This window comes from Taeniopygia guttata, chromosome Z (assembly GCF_048771995.1).
Source record: "Taeniopygia guttata chromosome Z, bTaeGut7.mat, whole genome shotgun sequence".
NCBI classification, from domain to species: Eukaryota; Metazoa; Chordata; class Aves; order Passeriformes; family Estrildidae; genus Taeniopygia; species Taeniopygia guttata.
This window is the reverse complement of record NC_133063.1, coordinates 7,072,060-7,092,772: the sequence shown is the minus strand read 5'-3', so window position 1 is coordinate 7,092,772 and position 20,713 is coordinate 7,072,060. Positions and strand designations below refer to the sequence as shown.

Sequence of the window (20,713 nt, the reverse complement as noted above, 5' to 3'; positions counted from 1 at the left end):
AACTGGTGACTTTCCAGACCTGCCACAAAAGACATTTGACTAGATGACTTCTCTGGAAAGATGCAGCAGGAGGAGATGGAAATGTCTTTCCTGAGGATTTTAATACTTCTACGTTTGTACTGACAGTCAGAATACAGAGAATTTTGCACTGACAGCTGCAAATAAAAAGGAACATACTACAGCTAGTTTCATTCTTCTGTCTTACATAAACATTTTTTTCAATATCTGTTTTTGACCTTTTGAAACAACTTATACACAATGTCTTGCTCATCCCAAGCAGCAAGCTTTGACATTTTGTTCTTAAGACACAAAAGAGCAGGCACACAACTATATCTGAATGGAGACAGCATGGAGACACCTATGGAGAGCAAAGTCATTGCTGGCTCAAAAAAATTCTCAGAATTAACTATGAAAATGAAAATCTAGGCATTACAATCCTGAGTCAGGATTTCCTCATCTTGCAGGTACACTGGCTAAAAATCCTTTTTCTTCACTCTTTCCTTCTAGCCAGGAATGTCTCTTTCTGTCTGTCTACCCACTGGCTCACTGCTGGGCAGTCTATCCCTGCAGCCCATTCCAGAGACCGCTGGCAGGGTGAGCAGGGGTCATCACCTTTTCTGATGTGGTTAGGCACTGCAGAGCAAGGGTAAAGGGGCCCAGGGATGGCTCTAAATATGGCTCTAAATGCTCACAGAAGACACCTGGATTCTTGTCCCTCCACTAACAACTATTTCTCTGCTTTACCTAAGAACACTTTTAGTGTGTTGCGGCTGCTGTGTTGTTAAAAGAAGAGTTTTACCATGGTGTTTTCAGGAGATGTGATCCCAAGCCTTGTCTTGTACAACTGTAGGAGTCCTTCCAGTTCCCTTTGCACAGAGACTGACACAGGGGATGAGCAGTTTCCCTAGAACACCCAATTTCAAAGTATTCCAGCCTGCAGATTGGGTTCTTCCGTCTTCCATTGATTCCCTTCCCTCTCCAATTCTTCTTTCGTACCTCCCTCCATTAATCCATTTTCCATGGCACAGCTTCCCTCTGCCTTCACAAGGAATGAACCTCTGCTCTTGTCAAAGAGCAATCATCTTTCACCAAGGAAGACTGTTGGAAGAAGAGATCCCTAGGTCAACTGGGAACTGCTCTAATTACCCCTAATATGATCCCCCATGTGCATGTCACTACAATTCTCCTTAATTCCAGCAAACCCTCTCCACTGCCTGCATGGAGCCTTGCTGTAAATGACAGAGCAAACCCTTCTGGTGACAACCACTCTTGAGCTCAGCTGCACTCATAACACATGGTTGAAAGTGATTTTTCACTGTTACTTCCTTAAGCAATAGTGGTGGCAAGAGCCTGGTGCTTTCCTCCTGCACCCACAGGGTCAGAACAACTCAATTTTGGTAATACGTGGAGCAGAAGCATAATTCTGACACCTGCCAAAAAAAAAAAAAAAAAAAAAAAAGAAAAGGAAACGAGTCCTTCGAAGTAAGGACAGTTCTTGGACTGTTCTTAAAAGGGCCTGAAACTCGAAAACCACAAACTGTGAAAAGCTACCTCTTTTATGATGTGGGATATTTTGTTCCATGCAGTGATTCCTTGGTGTCTTAATACATGAGTTTTGCATTTCCCAAAATGATATGGGGGAGAGCAGTGCAGAAATCACACATTCCGTTTTTGGGTTTTTTTTTCTAGTGTCTCATTCCATCTTTTCAGCCCAGAATTCAAGGATAAGCTCTGGCCTTCACATAAAAGGTATACAGCAGATGGTTTCATCAAGAGGAAAGTAGGTGACTTCAGATTCAGTTTGAGAATTTTATTAAAACCATAGGTTTCTGTTCTATACAAAACTGAGGAGATTTCAAAAAGAAATTGTATTAATGACATTGGAAACAGTGCAATGTAAGTGGCTTGTTGATAAAAATCTCTGAAAGCTATGTACAGGATTAATACTACACAACTGTATTAATGTAGAGACTGTCAGCAACTTTAGCAATATATACAAACTACCTTTACACTCATAAATATCTTATTTACAGCTAATAAATAACATTCAAAGCTAAATCTTGTTTCCTTACGAAAAGAGCCCTCACTATTTTGTATCCAAATTCTAAATGTGTTTGTATTTGATCCTGTATTAAGAACTGTCCAGATATTTTACTTCTGAAGACTTTACCTTTTAAGAGAAAATGGCAACAAAATGTGGAATCTATAGGGAATAAATCACTGTATTTATTTTTAGAGGTCTCAAATGCAGTGGTTCAGTACTCAACCCCACCCTCAGTGACTCATCACATCTCTGCTGTAGTTTAATCAAATGTGAAACCAAATGTGAGCAAATTCAGAGCTATTAATATTCCAACATATTGCACTGTTTAAGACTTTTATCCCCAAATATACTAGCAGCTACAGTTGGAAAAAAGAAACAAATTGTGCACATAAACACGTACACTTTTTTTTCTTTGCTTTTAAGATGGGATGATATTGGAGAAATCACCATCTCCATGCTGTCTTGCACATGCAGGAAAAGACTACAACACCCAGCATCAACAGCTAACATTACACTTCTCCAAATGTCTACCTTCAAGCCCTTGTACCTCCCCCACATTTTGTTTACTCTCTAGAAAGTTGAAAGAGGGCTATTGCACCTTATGTGCTACTTAAAAACGGGGAAGCAGACTGCCTTCAATATACCTATATTTTTAAACTTGCAGCATGGCTAATTTGAGTGTTTTTCAGAGTACTTCTTGTAGAGCACACAACCAGGCTGCTTTTAATTGGCTCAGCTCCTGCTTCCTGCTGAATTCCATCTCATGGCAGAAAACTAAGCAGCTCCTAGCACTGTACCACAGCCAAGAAACGAACTGAGATGGATCACTGGCAGTCACAGCTCCAGTACAGGGAAGTATGAGCATCCTTGTCAGCTATCAAGTGGATTCACTTGCACTGAGAGCTGCATACAGCAGCCACGCAGCGGCATGACTGACACTTGGTGTCAAGGAGCAGAGAAAACTGTGACAGTTTTGGCAAACATGACGCAAGCAAGCAGGGAGAGGGTGGAGGGTGGGGGGAAGATATCTGTTTCCTGCATTTTCTGGTAGCTCAGTTCCTCTGCAGTTCCATTTTCACAGTGCTGAAGGCTAGACAGTTGCATTTGCAATAACTGAAAAGTATAGATAAAATATTAAATGTCTGCATAAGACACTGGCATTGCTGCCTTCTCCTAGAGCTATTTATTCCAGGGTAAGTGGCATAGAAGTATATAGCTTAACAGATCATACCTATTGCTAAACAGCACTGGCATCTACCCCCAATTAAATACATTCATAAACATAAACTAAAAAATTCATCCCCATATTAAGTCCGTCCCTGACATGTTCTAGTATTACAGACAGCAGAGGTGTTTTTCTTTTCTCACATGGGAAACCTACTTATTTGATAAAAACACACTTGAAAAACAATGAACTCTCTCCACTGAACTGCCTGAAAATTCAATTAGCCAAGACACAAAAAAATTGTTTCAAATGACTCATGGAAAGAACAAAAAAAACAACTAACAAAAAAAGAAAATCCAAAACCAAACAAAACAACAACAGCAATATAAAATAAAACCAAGTACAGGGCTTTGTTTCTTTTCAATAAATATTCAAAAATTGCTATATAGGATCTGATGTCAAGAAACCTTGCTCAAGGCACCATGATTAAGCAAAATTGCCTATATCTTTTCATCACTCCAAAATTTGGCAATTAGTTTTGCAGGTTTCTTTCATTTTTAACTATTTGGATAATGTATCTTCATGGTTAGTAACTTCATATGCTGAGACTTTTTTACAAGAAGTCTCTAAAATAGCTAGGAATAGCAGGCAAAAATCCAGCAGCGGATAAATATTTCTATATATTTGGTTCTGAACATCCAGTCCACTATGGGATGAACAGACTTTTCTCCTCCCCAGTGTGAAAAATCTTTTTGCTTGTCACTTAAGCAGATTCATGAGCAGAATTTTCTTTCGAGGCTTTCTTGGTACTGTGGAGAAAAAAAAAAAATATAAAGGTGATAAGGAAGATGTAAGATGTTCCTTCTTGTCTTATTTTTGAGAATTAAGATTTTAAAACTCCCTACTTAACAGGAAGACAAATTACATGCTTAGGCTTCTGCTTGATTTTATCAGAGGTCTCAAGGCCTGTCCAGGTCATTGCCCCAGCGTAATGGCCAGCACATATGCATTTTTATGCAGAGCTAGATCTCAGTCCAGAAGTGTCCCCATGAGACCATTCACACACAGTAATTTAACTAAAATAAATACAACCACTTCTCTATCTGAAACTTTAGTGGGTAAAGTCCAAAGACTGTCCCCACATCTAATCTGGGTCAGGAAAATTATCAATAAAAATATTAAAGTGCACTAAAGGGCTATTAAACAAAGGCAGAATCTCTGATCCATAGAGATGAAACTCTCAGGAACTCACTCACCTGATGGCTGCCATCAGAAAGCTAACAAGAGCACCTTCAGAAGCCTGCTCCATTCTTGTACCAGCCTCCAAACCTGCTGCTGGCCAGCACGGGGGGAGGGCTCTGAGCTGACCCAGCGTGGAAGTTTGAATGTTCTGTAGCTCAGGGTAAGTGCTGAGACAGAGACATGCTTTCCTCTTTGTGCTAGTGCCTTGTCTGCAGCCCTCCCTAACAGTCCCTCATACTTGGCCACCAAGTGACTGTGAGATGCAGGGACTGGCACCTGCTTCTCAGACATGCCACCAACCACACAGGGACAGGGAGCAGAGAAACAAGCCAACAGTTTTTAAGCTGCCAAAGTGGCCATAAGCAAACCTCTGGTTAGTCTGAGCTGTGATGCTTTTGAAGCCTTGAGAAGACTGGTGTACAAGTCAATTAAAGGTGGTAATAAAACAATCTAAAACCAGTAGTGATTACTTGTACCCTCCTCTCTTCCTGTTGGCGGGCTGCTCCGAGCATTTCACAAATATTGCTGCCTCTTCTCCCTTGCTGAGACGCGAAGTGCCATCTCGAGAGCAGAACACCACTCTGTGGAAAAAACATTGGAAGAATCACAAGACTGAGCCAAACACCCCTTTTTAATCTTAGAAAAAAGACTGGTGCTTGGAAACAGTCTTTATACTTTGTCACATGGGGCACTGCTACTTTACAAGCCTGTGAGAAAGTTATTCTTAAAAGAGAATCTGTAACAAAAGAAATGGCTGTGCAAGAACTGGTAAATGAATTATACATGGGCATCAAAGCATAGCCATAACTTTTACTGATCCTCTGCAAAAAAATCTTTTGGCTAAGACAGCAGAAGTTCTATCCCAAAGTCTCTTGGATCTTTATTTACACCAGTCTTTATGTGAGTTTTTTGTCAGGTGAATGAGCTGGGAAAAAAGCCATACTCCCTCACACATGTGCAAACAAAGCAGGTTGCAATTTCCAGAAAACATGAGCACTCACTTTTCTATTTATCAGAACTTTCCCCACCCCAATATTTGTTCAGCTCTGATAACTGTTCTTTGATCAAGTGACTGACCTGTTTATTCAAAGGAGGAACTTATTATTATTTACTATACTATACATATGACACACATACTCTGTTCTGGGCCCATGTTCTGCAAACAGATCTCATGTTTAGTGAAAATGAGTATTTCAAAAGATTCATGTCAAAGCACTTCTGTTCAGGCTTTGATGTTTCAACATTCACGCATTAGCAATGTCCTGCAACAGTCACGTGTTTCAGTTTTCACCCACGATTCAGGTATTCAACCCCTAAAAAAATCCAACTTAACTAAGCAATAAATTCTTCTGCAAGCACACATTTGGAAGGATCTCTAAAAATCTCCATCTAAGCATGCTCTTTGTGACAAAGCCTATACAAACAGCCAGCATGAAGAAGGACAGAAATTGCAAACACAATCACTGGTGCTGGTTCATGGAGACAGTCTCTTGCATATTATAACTAACCTTAAGTAGATACAATAGTGGGATACAAATTAATTACATGGGAGGAAGACTACAAATTGCAGATCCCAGTGGAAGTAAATGGCTGAACCTGGCTGATACAAATGGTGGTTTGATATCACTGGAGTCCTGATTATCATTTATGCTGCACCTATTTGCAACTGTAAGCAGTTACACATTTGTCCCAGTCTGTGAGATACCAAAATTAGGGAGCACTGTCAATTAGAAATAATATAGTTTATAACAATCAAAACAAATTACTTTTTCTGAGTTTCCCCTGACTTCATTCTGATTCTCTGGATGTCAAATGTAAAAGGAGTCCACCAGTCTGACCAGCTGAAGAAGGTGTCTTTTTCCCACTGCAGCTTCACCATAAGCAGGTCTCCAATATCCACTTCTGTGTAAATCAGGAAGGAGAAGGTCTTGTTTGAGGAGACTTCAGGCCTGTGGGGAGGAGAATAAGAAAGCAAACAAATTAAAAAAAAAAAACCCACCTGAAATTCTTGGACAGACAAAGAAAATTAAGGAGCAATAGAATCTGGAATTTTTGTACTCCAGAGAAGGAAGCAAAAACACCTCTACCTCTTGTAGAGGCAAAAGGAAACATCCTTCTGCAGCAAGGCTGGTAAAATCCTGGCACATCTGCCAGGCAAGGGTTGTCCTCCCCTGTACTGGTGACTCTCAGAAAAGCCAGACAACTATCCATAACCAGTTTACATTCCTCAGAGCAGAAAACAGGCTTTGGTGTTTTCCAGCTCCATTCCCTGTCAGCCTGTGTTTAGGGATGTACACACAAACTTCTGCTTATTTGCAGAGCTGTCAATGCAAATCCCAAGTCTCCTTCAGCTTCTGCACTGAGACCTTCAGATGCATAAGTCTACTTTTAGGAAGATTTAACATGGTGTAAAGATACTGAGAAGAAAATAAGAAAGCACTGGAAACACTCTTATTAGGTTTAGTCACAGGGCAGACTTCACATTTCCATATTTCAGATGTCTTATCAAGAAGACCTCCTGTAGGATTTGGTTCATTAGCTTCAGAATTGAATGCAAGTCCTTGACCAAGAACAAGAGCAGATTCTGGGACCCTGTAAGATTAGTGTAGCTGAAGGCAGAACAAGTTTTCAGTTGAAACTAACAAAGTTATGGTACTTTGCAGTTGTTTCTGTAGCTACTCACAGCGTGAAACCAATGTTCTCACTCTCATCTAGGGTGCCATAGAGAGAGATCAGGAATGGCTGGTTTGTCTTGGTCATGTTAGTCTTTCCAAAGAAATGGATCTTGACCTGGTAATGAAAAACTGAAAGAATACAAAAGAAAATGCCATTAGGAAAACTCAATTTCCAAAGAGACAGCTGGTGACAAAACCACCCTGCCTCTGTTCTGAAAATCCTAGGCTGGAATATGCCAGCTTCACTAAAATGAGTTTATTTCCCTGCATGTGTCCAGGGAACTATTTTTGTGAGAATGTAAATATTAGCAAGCAAGGCAATCACCATTAAAGAACACATTTGCAGTTCTTGCAGTTAAACTTCTCATTCAAGCTGCCACTGTAATAACCCCAGAGTATGCTGTATCACCTTCAAACCTGCTATTAAACCTGTAAGACTTGCAATACTTGACTTGAAGCAAGTAAGCTGTATCCCTCTCTTACAGGAGGCTTGGTAAAAGGAAAAAAAAATCAATCCTCTGACACTGCAGGTTAAGCACCAAATGCCAACAGTCTTGCAGCTGCTCTAAGAGTGCAGGACTGTGCCTTTTGATTGCTGGTCCATCACACAATGCACACTATAAGCATACCATGGGGTATAGGCAAAGCTAAGGATGAAAATAAAGTAGTAAAATCCAATATTATTTTCCTAGCTGGGAGGAAAATACTTTCCAAAATATTGCCAGTTCTCTCTGGTATTCTCCTTCTCAGACCTCCCACAGCAGCAACTACAATCAAGAAGTGCTGAGATATTTTAATGAGAGCTGGTGGTCCTCTAGCAAGTGCACTACCAAAGACACAAATCTGATGCTCACGTATCTTTAACTAAGATGCTCATCAGACTGAGTTCTGCCAATTATTTCCCCAGCGGAAAGAAGTAATCATTTGGATGAAAAACATGGGAAAAGTTCCAAGTGATCAGGCAGCAGAGGAAGTCTAACTTTTGCGCCTTAGAAACTTGTTACAAAATACCTTTCTTTTTGCACTCTACCCCACACCTCGAGTTAAGACAACATTTTTCTCTGAGACTTGCATTTAAGGCAAACTGCTGGCCAGCGTCACCCCTACTTGCCACAGGCACCAAAGCAGCAATATTCTCATCTGCAGCACGTGCCCATCATGACACACAGCTGAGCACAAGCACCAGGCTTGCTCACCAGTAAGCAAGGAGTGCCTACCTTTGTAGGGCATCTGAGCACGGGTTTTCAGATACATTTTGGTGTTTCTCTTTGTTCTCACTCTGTTGACCTTGTAACCCAGATTGTTGCAGCGGTTCTTGCGGCAGCTGAGGCAGAGGCCCTTCTCAAAGGCCTCCTTTGTGTTGCAGCGGTAGGCCATGCTTGGCTTTTCTTCATTGAGGAGAGAGTCAATGAAGAGGTGGATGGATCGCTCATGGGAGCATTTCACCAGCTGATCCACATCTTGAAAGAATGAAAATGTGTAATACGTATACATGTGTGCACATAATAATATTAATCCCTAAGCAATGCTGTCAACAGGCATGATCCACAACGGTGGATCTGGGCATTACAAGATGACTTTTAAAAGCACTTGAAAGAACATATTCCTGTGCCTCTCAGAGACACCTTGCAGGTTTCCCTCAGAATGTTATACTGTTTGTTGCAGAGCAACCTCACCTCCAAGCCCTTTCTCAGCAATCAGACGCAGTGCTTCTCCCAAATTGCAGCCTGGCTGGAAACCTCCACCATTGGGATAAATATCAATATGTCCAACAGGCTTCTGGATCCCAATGCTGCGGTCTGGAGAGCCTCGGGTGTAGGTGTGTAGGACATCCACAAACTCAGCATCATCCGGGGAGAGGCGGGTGACTTCATCAGCATACTCAAAGGTAGGACCAGCAGGATCCAGCCCTTTATGGGGCAAACCATAATGAAAAACTGGTATTATTGTCTGCCAAAGATACTGACATTGATAACAAATGCCAAACTCAGCTGCCACATTGGACTAGAATATTGAGTTTTCCTGCAGACATTACAGATGGATCACTTAAATATCATTAATGTATACAGGAGAACCAAAAGCACTACCTTGAAATGTTGTCACAGTTTAAAATAATAAAAGTGTATGCAAACACATGGAAGGAAGCCCAGCTAACTTCCTCAGAGCTGTAGCATTTCCAGTGGATGGGAGAAAAAAGCTCATAAGTATTTTCTCAATGTATTTCTTTCTTGTCAAGAAATGTAGAACTTGTATCTGAAGTGTCTGAAGTATGGAAAAGCCTTGCTGAGAACTCCATGCCAGGGGAACAAGCAGGAAACATAAATGAGGGCTTCACTACATACCTAAGTCTACTTACCTAAGGGGAAGGGGATTATTATGATAAACTGTCAAGCTGCAGCAACACTAACATCAAAAAAACTGGGATCACAGTCAGGCTCAGGTGAAAGAGTAAAGTGCTAGGTGGTAGGCTCCCTTCTGAATGGTGCTCCCAAGCTCTCTCAGCAAAGACACCACAGATGAGCAATTTTCTTAGCCTCATTTGCTGATGCAGGCAATTCCTTTGTCAATGAGATCAGTGCTAGTAGCTCAGCTCTCGAGGTGCTGGGTTGTAAACCAGCCCCAGAGTGGCCATGCACTCAGCTTTGTCTAGCAGATTTCTCAGGCTCCAAAAATCAGGCATCTAAGCAGACATAGCAACAGGGAAAAATACGTTTTCCCCAAATTCTCACAGTATTATTTCCAGCCTAGAATATTTCTTGAGCCTGTTACCATAAACTTTGTAATAATCCGCACTGGATCTCTTCTGTCTCCCTTTGAGCCTAGATAAACTTCTTGTATCTATGTCATCCCATGGCAAAGAATTCTGCAAGTACTAAACTTGCTGCAGCAGAATTTACTTCCTGTTCTGTTTCAATGGCTCCTATAAGCTGCAAGGAATGACTGCCTGGATAAAGACAACCCACTGAATTTCTTATGCTGCAAGAGATACTGCGACCTTTGCCAAGTCATGGTTTGGTCAGTCCCCACCACAACCCCCCAAACTACTCCTTTATCAGGGCCTACTCACTCATTTCTTGTAAAGAAGCAAAGATTTTTCACTCACCACCCTTGTTGTTATTTTCTGGATCTTTTTCCAGTTCTACCCCAGAAATATCAGCCCTGCCATTTTATTAAATCACAAATACATAGCCAAAGTACTGACAGCAAGCAACAATTATTCTGGTGATTTTTCAGTGGAACATAATATTTCTGTATGGAAGAAATGTGACTGTCCACTCTACAGTCACAGGTTTTCTTACCAGTAATTCTGTTCACCTTCTTTTTGGTCAGATTCCCAGCAATCCCAGCAGCATGAGCACCTAGACTGTACCCCAGCAAGTGGAGCTTGTTGAGGGGATAATTGAATTCCTCCTACAGAAGAGAAAATTTTGTTTAAAGTTCAAAACCAAACACAAAAAAATGTAAGAAGATACAAAAAATGTTTTGTTAATACTGGGATTTTTGTTTGAGCCACGAATAACAGAAGAAACACTATATAGTTATCATAATTTTGTGCCATTGTAAATTTCTTTATCTAACAAATTTATGGCCAAAATCAAAACAGAGGAATGCAAAATAAAGGACAGAACACAGGGCTATTTCTTTTAGAAAGGTTTTCAGCCACTCTCTCCCTCCCAATTTCTGGATCTCCTAAGGCACGGCACATTTCCAATTGCCAAGGACTGGCTTCTGTATAATATATTGGAGCCTGTCTTTCACAGCTACCTCTCACAGAGCCCTCTGAAATACTCTAGACACATGGGACCCCACGGTAAAATCTTTGGAATGCAGTAGAAAAGGCCTCTGAGTGGGAGATAGCCAGTACACCAAAGCTGGAATTTTACCAGTCCAGCAAAACTAAGGTCTACAATAGTTTTACTCCATCTACCCAAGAGGAGATGATTAACACAGCCGTGTCATTGCTGTTTTGTCTCCCATGACACTACGTAGAATGTGAGACATGTCTCCATGTCTTACCTCCATCCAGTCAATAAAAGTAGCAACATCCTTTCCCACCAGCCTGGTGTACGCAGCCGACACCGGGTAGTGCTCCTGAGCTCGAACCAGCCAGTCCACCACGATGACATTTGAGTCTGGCTCCCTCTTGTACAGAGCATCCACCAGCTTCGGGACCCAGCTTTCATACATCCCTGTCACCTGTAGGTTTTGGCGATTTTAATTAAAATAGGAGATATATTACTATGTCTGTGAGACGCTTCTGCGTAGTTTATCGAAAGTGTGGCTAAAAGGGAGATTCCTCCCACTTTATCTTACCGTCCACCCATGGATCACCACAAAGGTTTTACTGGTGTGGTTGAAGTTGCACCGTGCCAGGCTGTTCACCTGCCCAGGAACCAGGTAGCAGACATCCTCATCGGGCTCTGCAGGTGTCCGTAAGGAAAACTTGCTCTCGATTCCCTCAAAATTGTTTTTGCCTTCTGCTGTAGGAGCATAAAAAACATAGCAGTATTTTAGAAGTACTAGGACAAACTCAGAAGGCACAGGTGCAATATTGGAGAGATACCTGGAACCGTCAAAAAATGGGATGGGTGGTTTTCATTTCCTACTGCACTCAGTGGACACACAACAGCCGTGTAAAGACAAAATCAAAGGGTGAAAATTGTTCCCCTTCCTGCTAAAACAGTAAAAATCTGCTGAGCTGTCAGAGAGGTATGAATACATTTTGAGAGTATTTTCCCCATTACATTAAGCAGGAAACCTCTTAAGTATCACAAGAGTACAGAAAACTGCACACAACAGCCACAGACAGTCATCCAGGAAAGCAGAGAGTTACTACCATATTATTACATATTTTGGTGGTGTATCTTCCACATCACCTTGCCAATAATCACTGCCTAACAAGGCCTTTTATAAATCCATATCATTGTGCATCAAAAGCTGTGAAGCACCACTGTTTTACAAAATACTAGTTTTAAGTTTTGACCAACAAACAGCAGGTGAGAAGCTCAGACACCCATCAGAGAAACTGAACTAGCAAACCAGCAGCCTGTTTTGGAGTACATTTTCAGGTCATCTGATAACCTACAGAAAAATAAGTTGCAGAAAAATATCTTTCTGGGCCTGAAGCAGAGGGAAGGAGGCTGGGGAAGGAGGCACTGATCTTGTACTGGTGGTAACAAAGCATGTTGTGGCCTGCAAAGATCACTCCCTCCAACTTCCAGCTTCAAAATGTAAGTAGTCCTGTGCCTTCCAAGACAGAGAAGTGACTTTAGGCATCACACTCACCATTTTTTTTTGTAAGAAACTTAAATGTCTCCTCTTTTTTAGGTCTGATTCAAGTCCTAAATGCCTCTATGTACAGCACACCCTGTAATTAAATTTTCAAAACCCAGGCCCCTGCTTGGCAACGTGAGTTACGCAAATATTGATTGCCTGTTTTTCGAGTGCAGCTGAACTTAGGCCAGCTCTGTCCTGCTCAGCATTGTCTTTCCTGGCATCAAGACCACCAACCTTTCACAAACTCCTAAAGACACATTAATGAATGGCTCTGAGCCACCATAGGGAACACAAATGGACAAGATAAGGCACATAGAACAGATTTCCACTCCCTTTTCCCATTGCAAAAGAGGTTTTCTATGATAATTGGTAGATTTGCATAAAGTTGTGCTGTGTCGCTCAGGTGATAAATAATTAACAATTCATTTTTTTCCAAAACAGCTTTTCTGGTCTTCTCATTCAAGCTACCATACACAACAGGGCACTGACTTGTGCCTGACCTCACCTCAGGTAGCTCTAAAAAGTCTTGGAAGTTCTTGCTGTGCTTGGAGGGTCACAAAAAATCAGGATCTAACCTCCCTCACCAGGTCTAAAACCAGCACAGAGCCTTGCAACAAATGCTTATGTAGCAGTCTCAGAGAAATTCTTCAGCCATAATCAATGGCTTAAAATTGCCCAAGTTCAGCAGGATTTCTCACCTGTCAAAGCACATGCAGGAAAGCAAGAACCACTCACTGAACAGAGGCAGTACTCAGCTTTAGGTTTTGACCTTGACTGTGCTAGGCTGGCTAGCTAATCCAGGATAATTACACTGAGGGCCCCCTTCCTGCCTCCTTCCTTCTAAAGAAAGGTGTTTTTCATAGACCTTACCTATCCTTCTACCAGTACAAGCATTCACATAATGGTAAATATGACATTTTACCCACTAATGAAAGATAAATTTACCAAACAAAACAAATGTTTGCACTTTTTTCTCTATTTCTGCATGCTCAAAATTTCTCTTTGTCACCAACTGACAGTATAAAACACTTTTTTTGGAAAAAAATCTTTAGACCTATATTATTTACTTTTCTGACAGAAAAAGAAAAGTCCCAAAGGCTGGTTGTTTAAATATCAGCTATAATTTTTCACTCAGCTGTGAGTCAGTAAAATCTTGAAAGGAACAAGTACAGCTTTCAATTGTAAGGCATACAATGCTAGGACTTTCAATTATGTATATTCCCTTCTAGCACAGGAAGGCGAAAAAGAATAGTCCACCTGCTCACTAGTTAATAGTGCTTCCTTTCATACCTAAATATCATTTCCCTTCTGGATTAAACTTATCTGATAATCATCCAAAATCTAAATTACATTGATATCCTGTCTTGTAGTGTGTTTTAAATTACAAACACATGCTAGAATTTGCATGTAAGTTCAGACCACAGCTCTTTTGAAAACAAGCTCATAGGAAATTTACAATTCAAAGTGTACTATACTTGAGGGCACACTTGGAAAAGTGCACCAAGCTTAGAAAGATTGCAGTGCAGTGGCACCTGCCACTGAAGATGTGCTAAGTGCTTCACACATATTTCTGTGTTTTTATCTAAAAGTCTTTGATGGGGTTTTGAGAATAGAAAATCACTGAGATACAGTCACCATCAAGAAAAAGCAGCTGCAAAGCAACAGCCCATGAGTTATGGCAGGCAGCCACTTTTTTCATTTAACTATGTTGTATGAGGATTAGAAAGTCAGAAGAAATTACTGTTATCATCTTATGCCCACAAAAAGTGTCATGTTATCTTATGTCCACATATGGTCAGCTCCCAGCAGACAAGATACCCTTTGGATGAGGGAAGTGTGTGTGTAGTGGAGTTTATTACAGACTTCTTCATGGTGTGCTCATCAAGAAGCTTTCCTCAAAATTTGCCTGAGTTTGGCTTTGTAAATTCTATACAGCTCAGAGCAGAAGATATCTTGTCTACACCTAATGCTGTGCTGCACACATGCTGCAGTACCACCTCACATCCTGGCTGTGCAGAGTACAGGTACACACAGCCTGTGCACAGCCACCACACAGATCAACGCCTGCATGTACCATGCTTTAAATCTGAAGCAGAGAAGTTCAGCACATCACTTCAGAAAACAAGCATTTCCCACTTCTGCTTTCATACCTCATTGTATTTCTTGGTCTACTAAAAAAATTATTCAGAACCAAACTTTGTCATTCATAGACTTTTGCCACAGACACTTTCCTCACAGATCTAAAGGGCAAAGTCTCCTTGAATCGTGTCCTGAGCCATTGAACCATTGGGCATCATCCTTATTGTCTTACACAAAGAAGTTCAAAGACAGCCACTGTACACGCTCACCACAGTTTAATTAATAAGGCTGTTTAACTCAAGTTAATTAAACCACGAAAAACCCCAAAATAGGTAGTTTTCATCACGTTTCTGAAAGGTGGACAGAAATTTATCTGAATTAAGATAGCATTTGTCACAATGTAGATACAGAAATTAGATATCAAGAAATACACATCCATCCAAGTTGAGAAATTGAAGTAGCCTTTTATGACGAGAACACAGGTCACATTTCTAAAAAAGGCCTTTGGATAAAACAGACTGGAAGTAAACACGTGCAGATAAAAAAGAAATCCATGCTTTTGCTAAAAGCTACACTTTCCCAGACATAGTTCAGCAAAGGTACGAAGGCATGTGCTGTGTATTGCCAGAGATTCCAGGCACACAGTTACAAATACAAGGATTTTTTGCAACTTTTTCTGTCTGCTGCTATGTGCTCACAGTTAGCATGACCTATGAAGGGATTATTTAGGGAACTGAAGCAGAAATAAGAATTAAATGACCAGTTCCAGATGGAAGCTGGCTTTTCAGTCTGCATCGCCAAAATCTCACCATTTGTCATGCTATACAAAGTTTTCTGATTCTTTTCTTACACCCCTACTTGCACAATACAAGTTTCCATATTTAAAAAAATTAAAAGCTGTCCTGTGCGGCAAGGTCTTGAAAATCTCACAGAACTCAAAGAAAGTGGCAGGATGAGGAGGAAGCTTACAAGCTGGGAAGTCAGTAGTTTTGTTTTCCCTGTCCAAAGTTTGTGACACTTTGGACTTGCAACTGGTGAAATTCCGTTCAGTTAGGGACTCCTATCAATTATCAATTTTGAAAGCATCCCACTGACTTCAGGCATTCTGGCACACCAATCAAGAGAATTCAGTCTCAAGTTTATTTCACAGGAAGCCCAAGACAACTTGGCTTGACTGTGAAAATGTTTACTACTGGTCAGCTGGGTGGAGAATGTGAGTCTTGAGGAAGTAACAACATCTGGAATTTTAAGCAAAAGTTAAACTGCCCACATCACACAGGTTGCCAAAATATAACAATGCATTTGCCAGAATGAGTGCACCTAAGCTATGGTTTTAAAAATGGAATCTTTGATAAACAACAATTTCCTGACATTATGCACTCAGAAATAGAAATAGTATTAGCTAGGTGCAAAGATCCTTAGAAATTATACTGCTAGACTGTGTCTTCTATAGCCTACAGAGACATGCATGCACAGCAGCAAACATCTGCACATAACATCAAATATTTACCAGTGTAGTTAACTGGGCTAAATCTTCCCTCAGCCGACAATCAGCATTAGGAACACCCTTCAATCAGTCAGACTGAATTTCTAGGAGTTCTGAAGCAAACTCACAGTCAGCTGAAGTAAAGGGCCTATATCACAGAAATGGTTGTTGTTCAATTTGATCTACACTATAAACTGAAAGCAGGCTACTGTGTGTTGCAATCCCAGGAAACCTACCTCACAAGTCAGGTTACTGTTTAACCTTGCTGCAAAAATATTACAACTTCACGTTTATTTATGTATTCCTCAACGGCAGAGCCCTGAGAGTATGTTCTGCTTCACTTCCCAGGTGGGGCCAGTGGAAAGGGCAACACCTTTGGAAAGCTGCTGGACACAAGTTCAGAAGCTGAGTAAGAACCTCCCAGCTCAAGTTTTGCAGCTGGCAAACTGCTGTTCTCTCACTGTACACAGACAGGGGTGCCCACCCCTCTCCGTAGTACTCCCTGACAAATCTTTACTCAGCTGCAGCTGGGGCTCCTGAAACTCAATCCAGCAGATATCTAGCCATCCATCAGTCCCTCTGGAATATCTGGAATTAGCTGAAGGTAAAATGCAAACACTGTCAGACTTTGCAGTAATACGGAGGTAAAGATGCACGAGAAATTCCTATCATGCAAGTACTTCTGCACAGAGAAGATTCCACCAAACTTTTAGGAGTGCTAGTCATCATGATAATCTCCAGCACAACTTGAGGCCGAGAGCCTCACCTCTGTGCCTTCTCAGAAATGCAGTGTTTCTCAAAGGCCATGCCACAGCTGCCCTGGTATGTCTATCCCAAACACAAACCATAGAAAAAAGCCAGCAGCTCACATCACACAACAGTGTAAATATGCTGACTCTGGATTTACACTGTTAAAGATAAGAATCTGAATGTATTTATAATATGTTTTTATCTTTTCCTGGAACATCAATGTTTTCTTCACCTAGAAATATTTTTCTATGTTGTTTTTTAAATACTCTGGATTCCTGGAGGGCTGGATCATGTGTTTTCTGTGGTTTCAAAAAAATTTTACTGTGGTGTGCATGGAAAAGTGCGGAAGTGTGGCTTGAATTGCTCTAGGATAAACACACAACCTGCTTTCATATAACCTACTCCTAAGAAGAAATAATGAAATTATTAGTAAGTCTGTGGCAAATCAGTTACTGCAGGGATGAAAGCTTTCTCTGGGAAGACAGTTATTTTAATATATAGAGCTTGGTTACTGTGGTGAAAACTGGTTTTGATTGTCTGTGATGGCATAAGATTGGATTCAGAGCTAGAATACATTCCTTTCGCTGTACCATAGCACCCCATCCTCTTACTTTTGAATACTTTCCTTCAGCTTCCTTGTACACAAAGAAGTAACAAAGGCACCCACAGCAGAAAAAATGGCAGTTTATATATTCCAGTTTAGGATCACAAAGCAACTCTAGGAGCTAAAGCCAGAAACTTTTAAAGACAGATAATATGTGTGGGAGATCAGTGCAAGAAAGTAAGCCTGTGACAGGGCACTGCTAACAATATTCTAAGAGTTTGTTTTAATCTTGAGGAGTAGTGGTCTCCTGAAGCTAGTCGATTTGTCCATAGCAGCTTCAATTACATTGTGAGAGCATTAGTGAAAATCTAGCACCATTTGCACATCTCCCACTTCCTCTAGCTTGGACAGGATGTCTATGCACAAGTACAACAGGCAGAATGCAAACACAGCCGTAAGTGAGCCCAGAGAGAGAAAATCACTCTGTTCACTTTTCCCCTGGTGGATCCTGCTCATTACAGGCTACAGGCTTAACTACAGCTCGCACACATCAATCACCACGATAACAATGAAACTCAGCCTTGCCTTGTCTAGGAACAAGAACTGAACGAAGCTGGGATATTGGGATAGATGAGTCCCACAGAGGAGGAAGCCGAGGGATCTTACCGTGATGCTACTGCTGTGCAAATCCCCTGCTGGGACAGGGGACTCTGCAAGCCACCTTGTCTCTGGGAAAAAAACACACCCCAAACCTCAACACGTCCCGCCACCAGCCCGGCAAGCTGTGCGTGAGTTTCGGCTGGGGACCAGGCTCCAGGTCTCAGGGTCGCCCTCCGCGAAACCCGGGTCCCGCAGCATCCCGAACTCCCGGGACAGCTTCACAAAGGAAAGATTGCAAACTCCCTTTTCCCGCCACGCCGGCAGCGCTTCCCCCAAGCCCCCCCATCCCAAAAAGCAGCAGGCAGGCCCGCAGCCCCCCGTGTCCCCCGTCCCGGGACTCACCGCCGAGAGCCGCCCAGCGCAGGCAGAGGCACACGGCGGCCAGGAGCGCCTTCCTCCACATCTCGCCTCTGCCGCGGCCACCAGAGCTTCGGCGCGAAAAGAAAAAGAAATTTTTTTTTAAAAAAATTTTAAAAGTAAGTAAGTTTTTTTTTTTGCGGTTTTTTTTTTTTTCCCTAAAAACTTACGATGACTAAAGCAGAAGCGCGGCGCCGAAGTGCAGCGATAGACAGGGCAGCCCGGGGAGCGCCCAGCACCGCCTCGGCCCGCCTTTATGGCCCGGGCAATATGCAAATATGTAAATGAATATGTAAATATGCTAAGCACTCTGCGCGCCCATTGGGCGAGCGCTGAGGGGCGGGGCCGGCGCTGCCCGGGGCGTGGGGCGGGTTCGGGATCGGCGCTCCCGCGGGATGGAGCGGAGCGGGACGGGATGGGATGGCATGGCATGGCATGGCATGGCATGGCATGGCATGGCATGGCATGGCATGGCATGGCATGGCATGGCATGGCATGGCATGGCATGGCATGGCATGGCATGGCATGGCATGGCATGGCATGGAACGGGATGGCACGGCCCCGGCTCGGCACGGCGTGCATAGACCCCTTGGCTCCGAGCCCTCCTTGGGCCTGGCTCCCACAGCCCACCCAGCCAGGATGCGACATTTCACCCCCTAGGTCCTTCCTGCCTGTGGTGACCCAGCTCTGCTATACCCCTGCTGGGGTCTTCTTCCCATTCCTGCTTTTGCACCGGTAACCAGCAGCCAACTGCATTTTCTGTACAGTGCTCACATGGGGCCTTCTGCTGTTCCCTTGAAAAGTCTTTGCCAAGACCTTGTTTTGCCAGCACTCGAAGGGATACAAGTTTGGAGAAAATATTAATTCACTGGAGATTGCATCTGTGCTCCTGAGAAATAAAAAAAAATTGATTCCTTGAGCTCTTCAGCTCTCTCTGCTCTCCTCTCAGAAATGTGGTTTGCACTGAGATCTGCGTTGGCAGCCACTGGGTGAAAGATCAGTTATGTAAGGACATTAATTTAATAACAATACCAGTTTTCATTTCATTGTGCAGTTTGTTGCCAAAGGTGCAGCTTCATAAAGAAGCTTATTACACAGGGAATGAGGACTCCCTGGGTTTTGCAATGTGAAGCAAATGGGATTCACTTTAAGGGCAACAGATCTTTTTCATACCAGACACCTTTGGAGACTAAAACATATCTGGTTTATATTAGTGAGATTGTTCAATAAGAGATTGCTGAAGTGTAGAAGTAGTACTGGGTCACCTTTCCAACTTTAGATTCCACTAAAAGACAAGTAAGATCTATAAGTGAGAATACATTTTCCCCAAGACACAACTAGAGTTTCCTCCATCAGTAGTCCCTATTTATATCCAGAAGGCATCAGAAGAATTTAGTGAGGGTACAAACTGTTCATGCTGAGACTTTTCGAGACAACTGAGTGGCAGGAAGAGGAGGGGGCTAACACAATGTGTGAGGCAGGGAGAGAGGCTGGGAGTCCAAACAGGGGATTGGACGTGAAGAGGCAGGAGAGACCAGCCTTCCTCCCCAGAGGATGGTGGTGATGTGAGCGGGGAAAAATATGATTTGTGCTGCAGCTTGCTAAGTACTGAGCATATCCTCTGACACACAGTGTGTGAGACCCTCTTGTCAAAACAATAGCAAGAACTTTTTCATGTCTTTCTTTTCCCCAAGTGTGGACTAAACAATGCATTTCTCTTGATCTAATTTGGTTGAAATTCTATAGCGTAATTTCCCCCTTAGAAATCAGCCTGACTCTATCTCGGGTCAGACATCCTTCCCAGAAAATTTCATTCCCTGATGGCACCATATGGCAAACTAAAAGAACTAATACTTTGAGGCAGGCTGTGTCAGGTCACCCTAATTACAGGTGATGCTACCTACCCATCAGAGCAAAACAGAATATGAAGTCTCCTGATTTACACAACTACATCCATGTCCATGCAGGAAAAAAAAAGAAAAAAAAAAGGCTTACAATATTACATATTATGTTAAGTTAGTGGGAAAAGAAATAGTGTAGTTTTAACTGCTTATAGGATCAGGTAGAAAGGAGCAGTGGCAATGTTTGGCATACCAGCTCTGGATAGATTGCTGGCCCTGTCTGTAAATCCACGGGGCTGTAATCAAACTTACAGTTAACTCCCAATACAGCTTGTGAAACCCATCAATTGCAAGGAGAGGCAATGGATTTACACAGAATGAAATCTAATTTGTTACACTGAAAACGCTTGTTTGCATAATTTTTTCTTCATGCCCATGCCTCACTTCAAGACATAGTTACATATTTAAGAAAGGGTTATGCAAAGTGTCCAACAAATTACAGAAATATAAGAAAGAAAATAAAAAGAAAATAAGGAAGATTTAAAACAAAATGCTAAAAGAAACCTTTCAAGTGATGAAAGATGGGGGAAGGG

The 20,713-nt window shown here is 42.0% G+C and overlaps 1 protein-coding gene across 4 annotated transcripts; it reads right to left on the bottom strand.

Moving 5' to 3' along the window:
- Positions 1-1,795: 1,795 nt before the first annotated feature.
- Positions 1,796-18,561, bottom strand: LPL (lipoprotein lipase). Of its 4 annotated transcripts, none has more exons than XM_030257901.4 (11): positions 18,450-18,561; positions 18,265-18,350; positions 11,441-11,607; positions 11,144-11,323; positions 10,426-10,537; positions 8,803-9,036; positions 8,344-8,586; positions 7,135-7,255; positions 6,218-6,400; positions 4,928-5,032; positions 1,796-4,018 (listed from the first exon to the last, which is right to left on the bottom strand). In XM_030257901.4, exons 2-11 carry the CDS (start codon positions 18,323-18,325, stop codon positions 3,973-3,975), a joined length of 1,452 nt encoding a protein of 483 aa, XP_030113761.3. In that variant the 5' UTR covers positions 18,326-18,350; positions 18,450-18,561; the 3' UTR covers positions 1,796-3,972. The 4 variants fall into 4 exon arrangements, with proteins under 4 accessions (XP_030113761.3, XP_030113762.3, XP_030113763.3 ...); XM_030257902.4 differs by having other exon boundaries at positions 11,441-11,604; XM_030257903.4 differs by having other exon boundaries at positions 3,871-4,018; positions 4,922-5,032.
- Between the last annotated feature and the right edge of the window lie 2,152 nt (positions 18,562-20,713).

What these genes read in the sequence shown, in the direction of transcription:
- LPL (XM_030257903.4), bottom strand. Translation starts at nt 18,325, where the DNA reads ATGTGGAGGAAGGCGCTCCTGGCCGCCGTGTGCCTCTGCCTGCGCTGG. An exon ending in TCAGGGGAAACTCAGAAAAA is followed by an intron (nt 5,033 to 6,217) that starts GTAATTTGTTTT and finishes TTTTTTCCACAG; the next exon opens with AGTGGTGTTCTGCTCTCGAG. An exon ending in AGGAAGAGAGGAGGGTACAA is followed by an intron (nt 4,019 to 4,921) that starts GTAATCACTACT and finishes TTTTCTCCACAG; the next exon opens with TACCAAGAAAGCCTCGAAAG.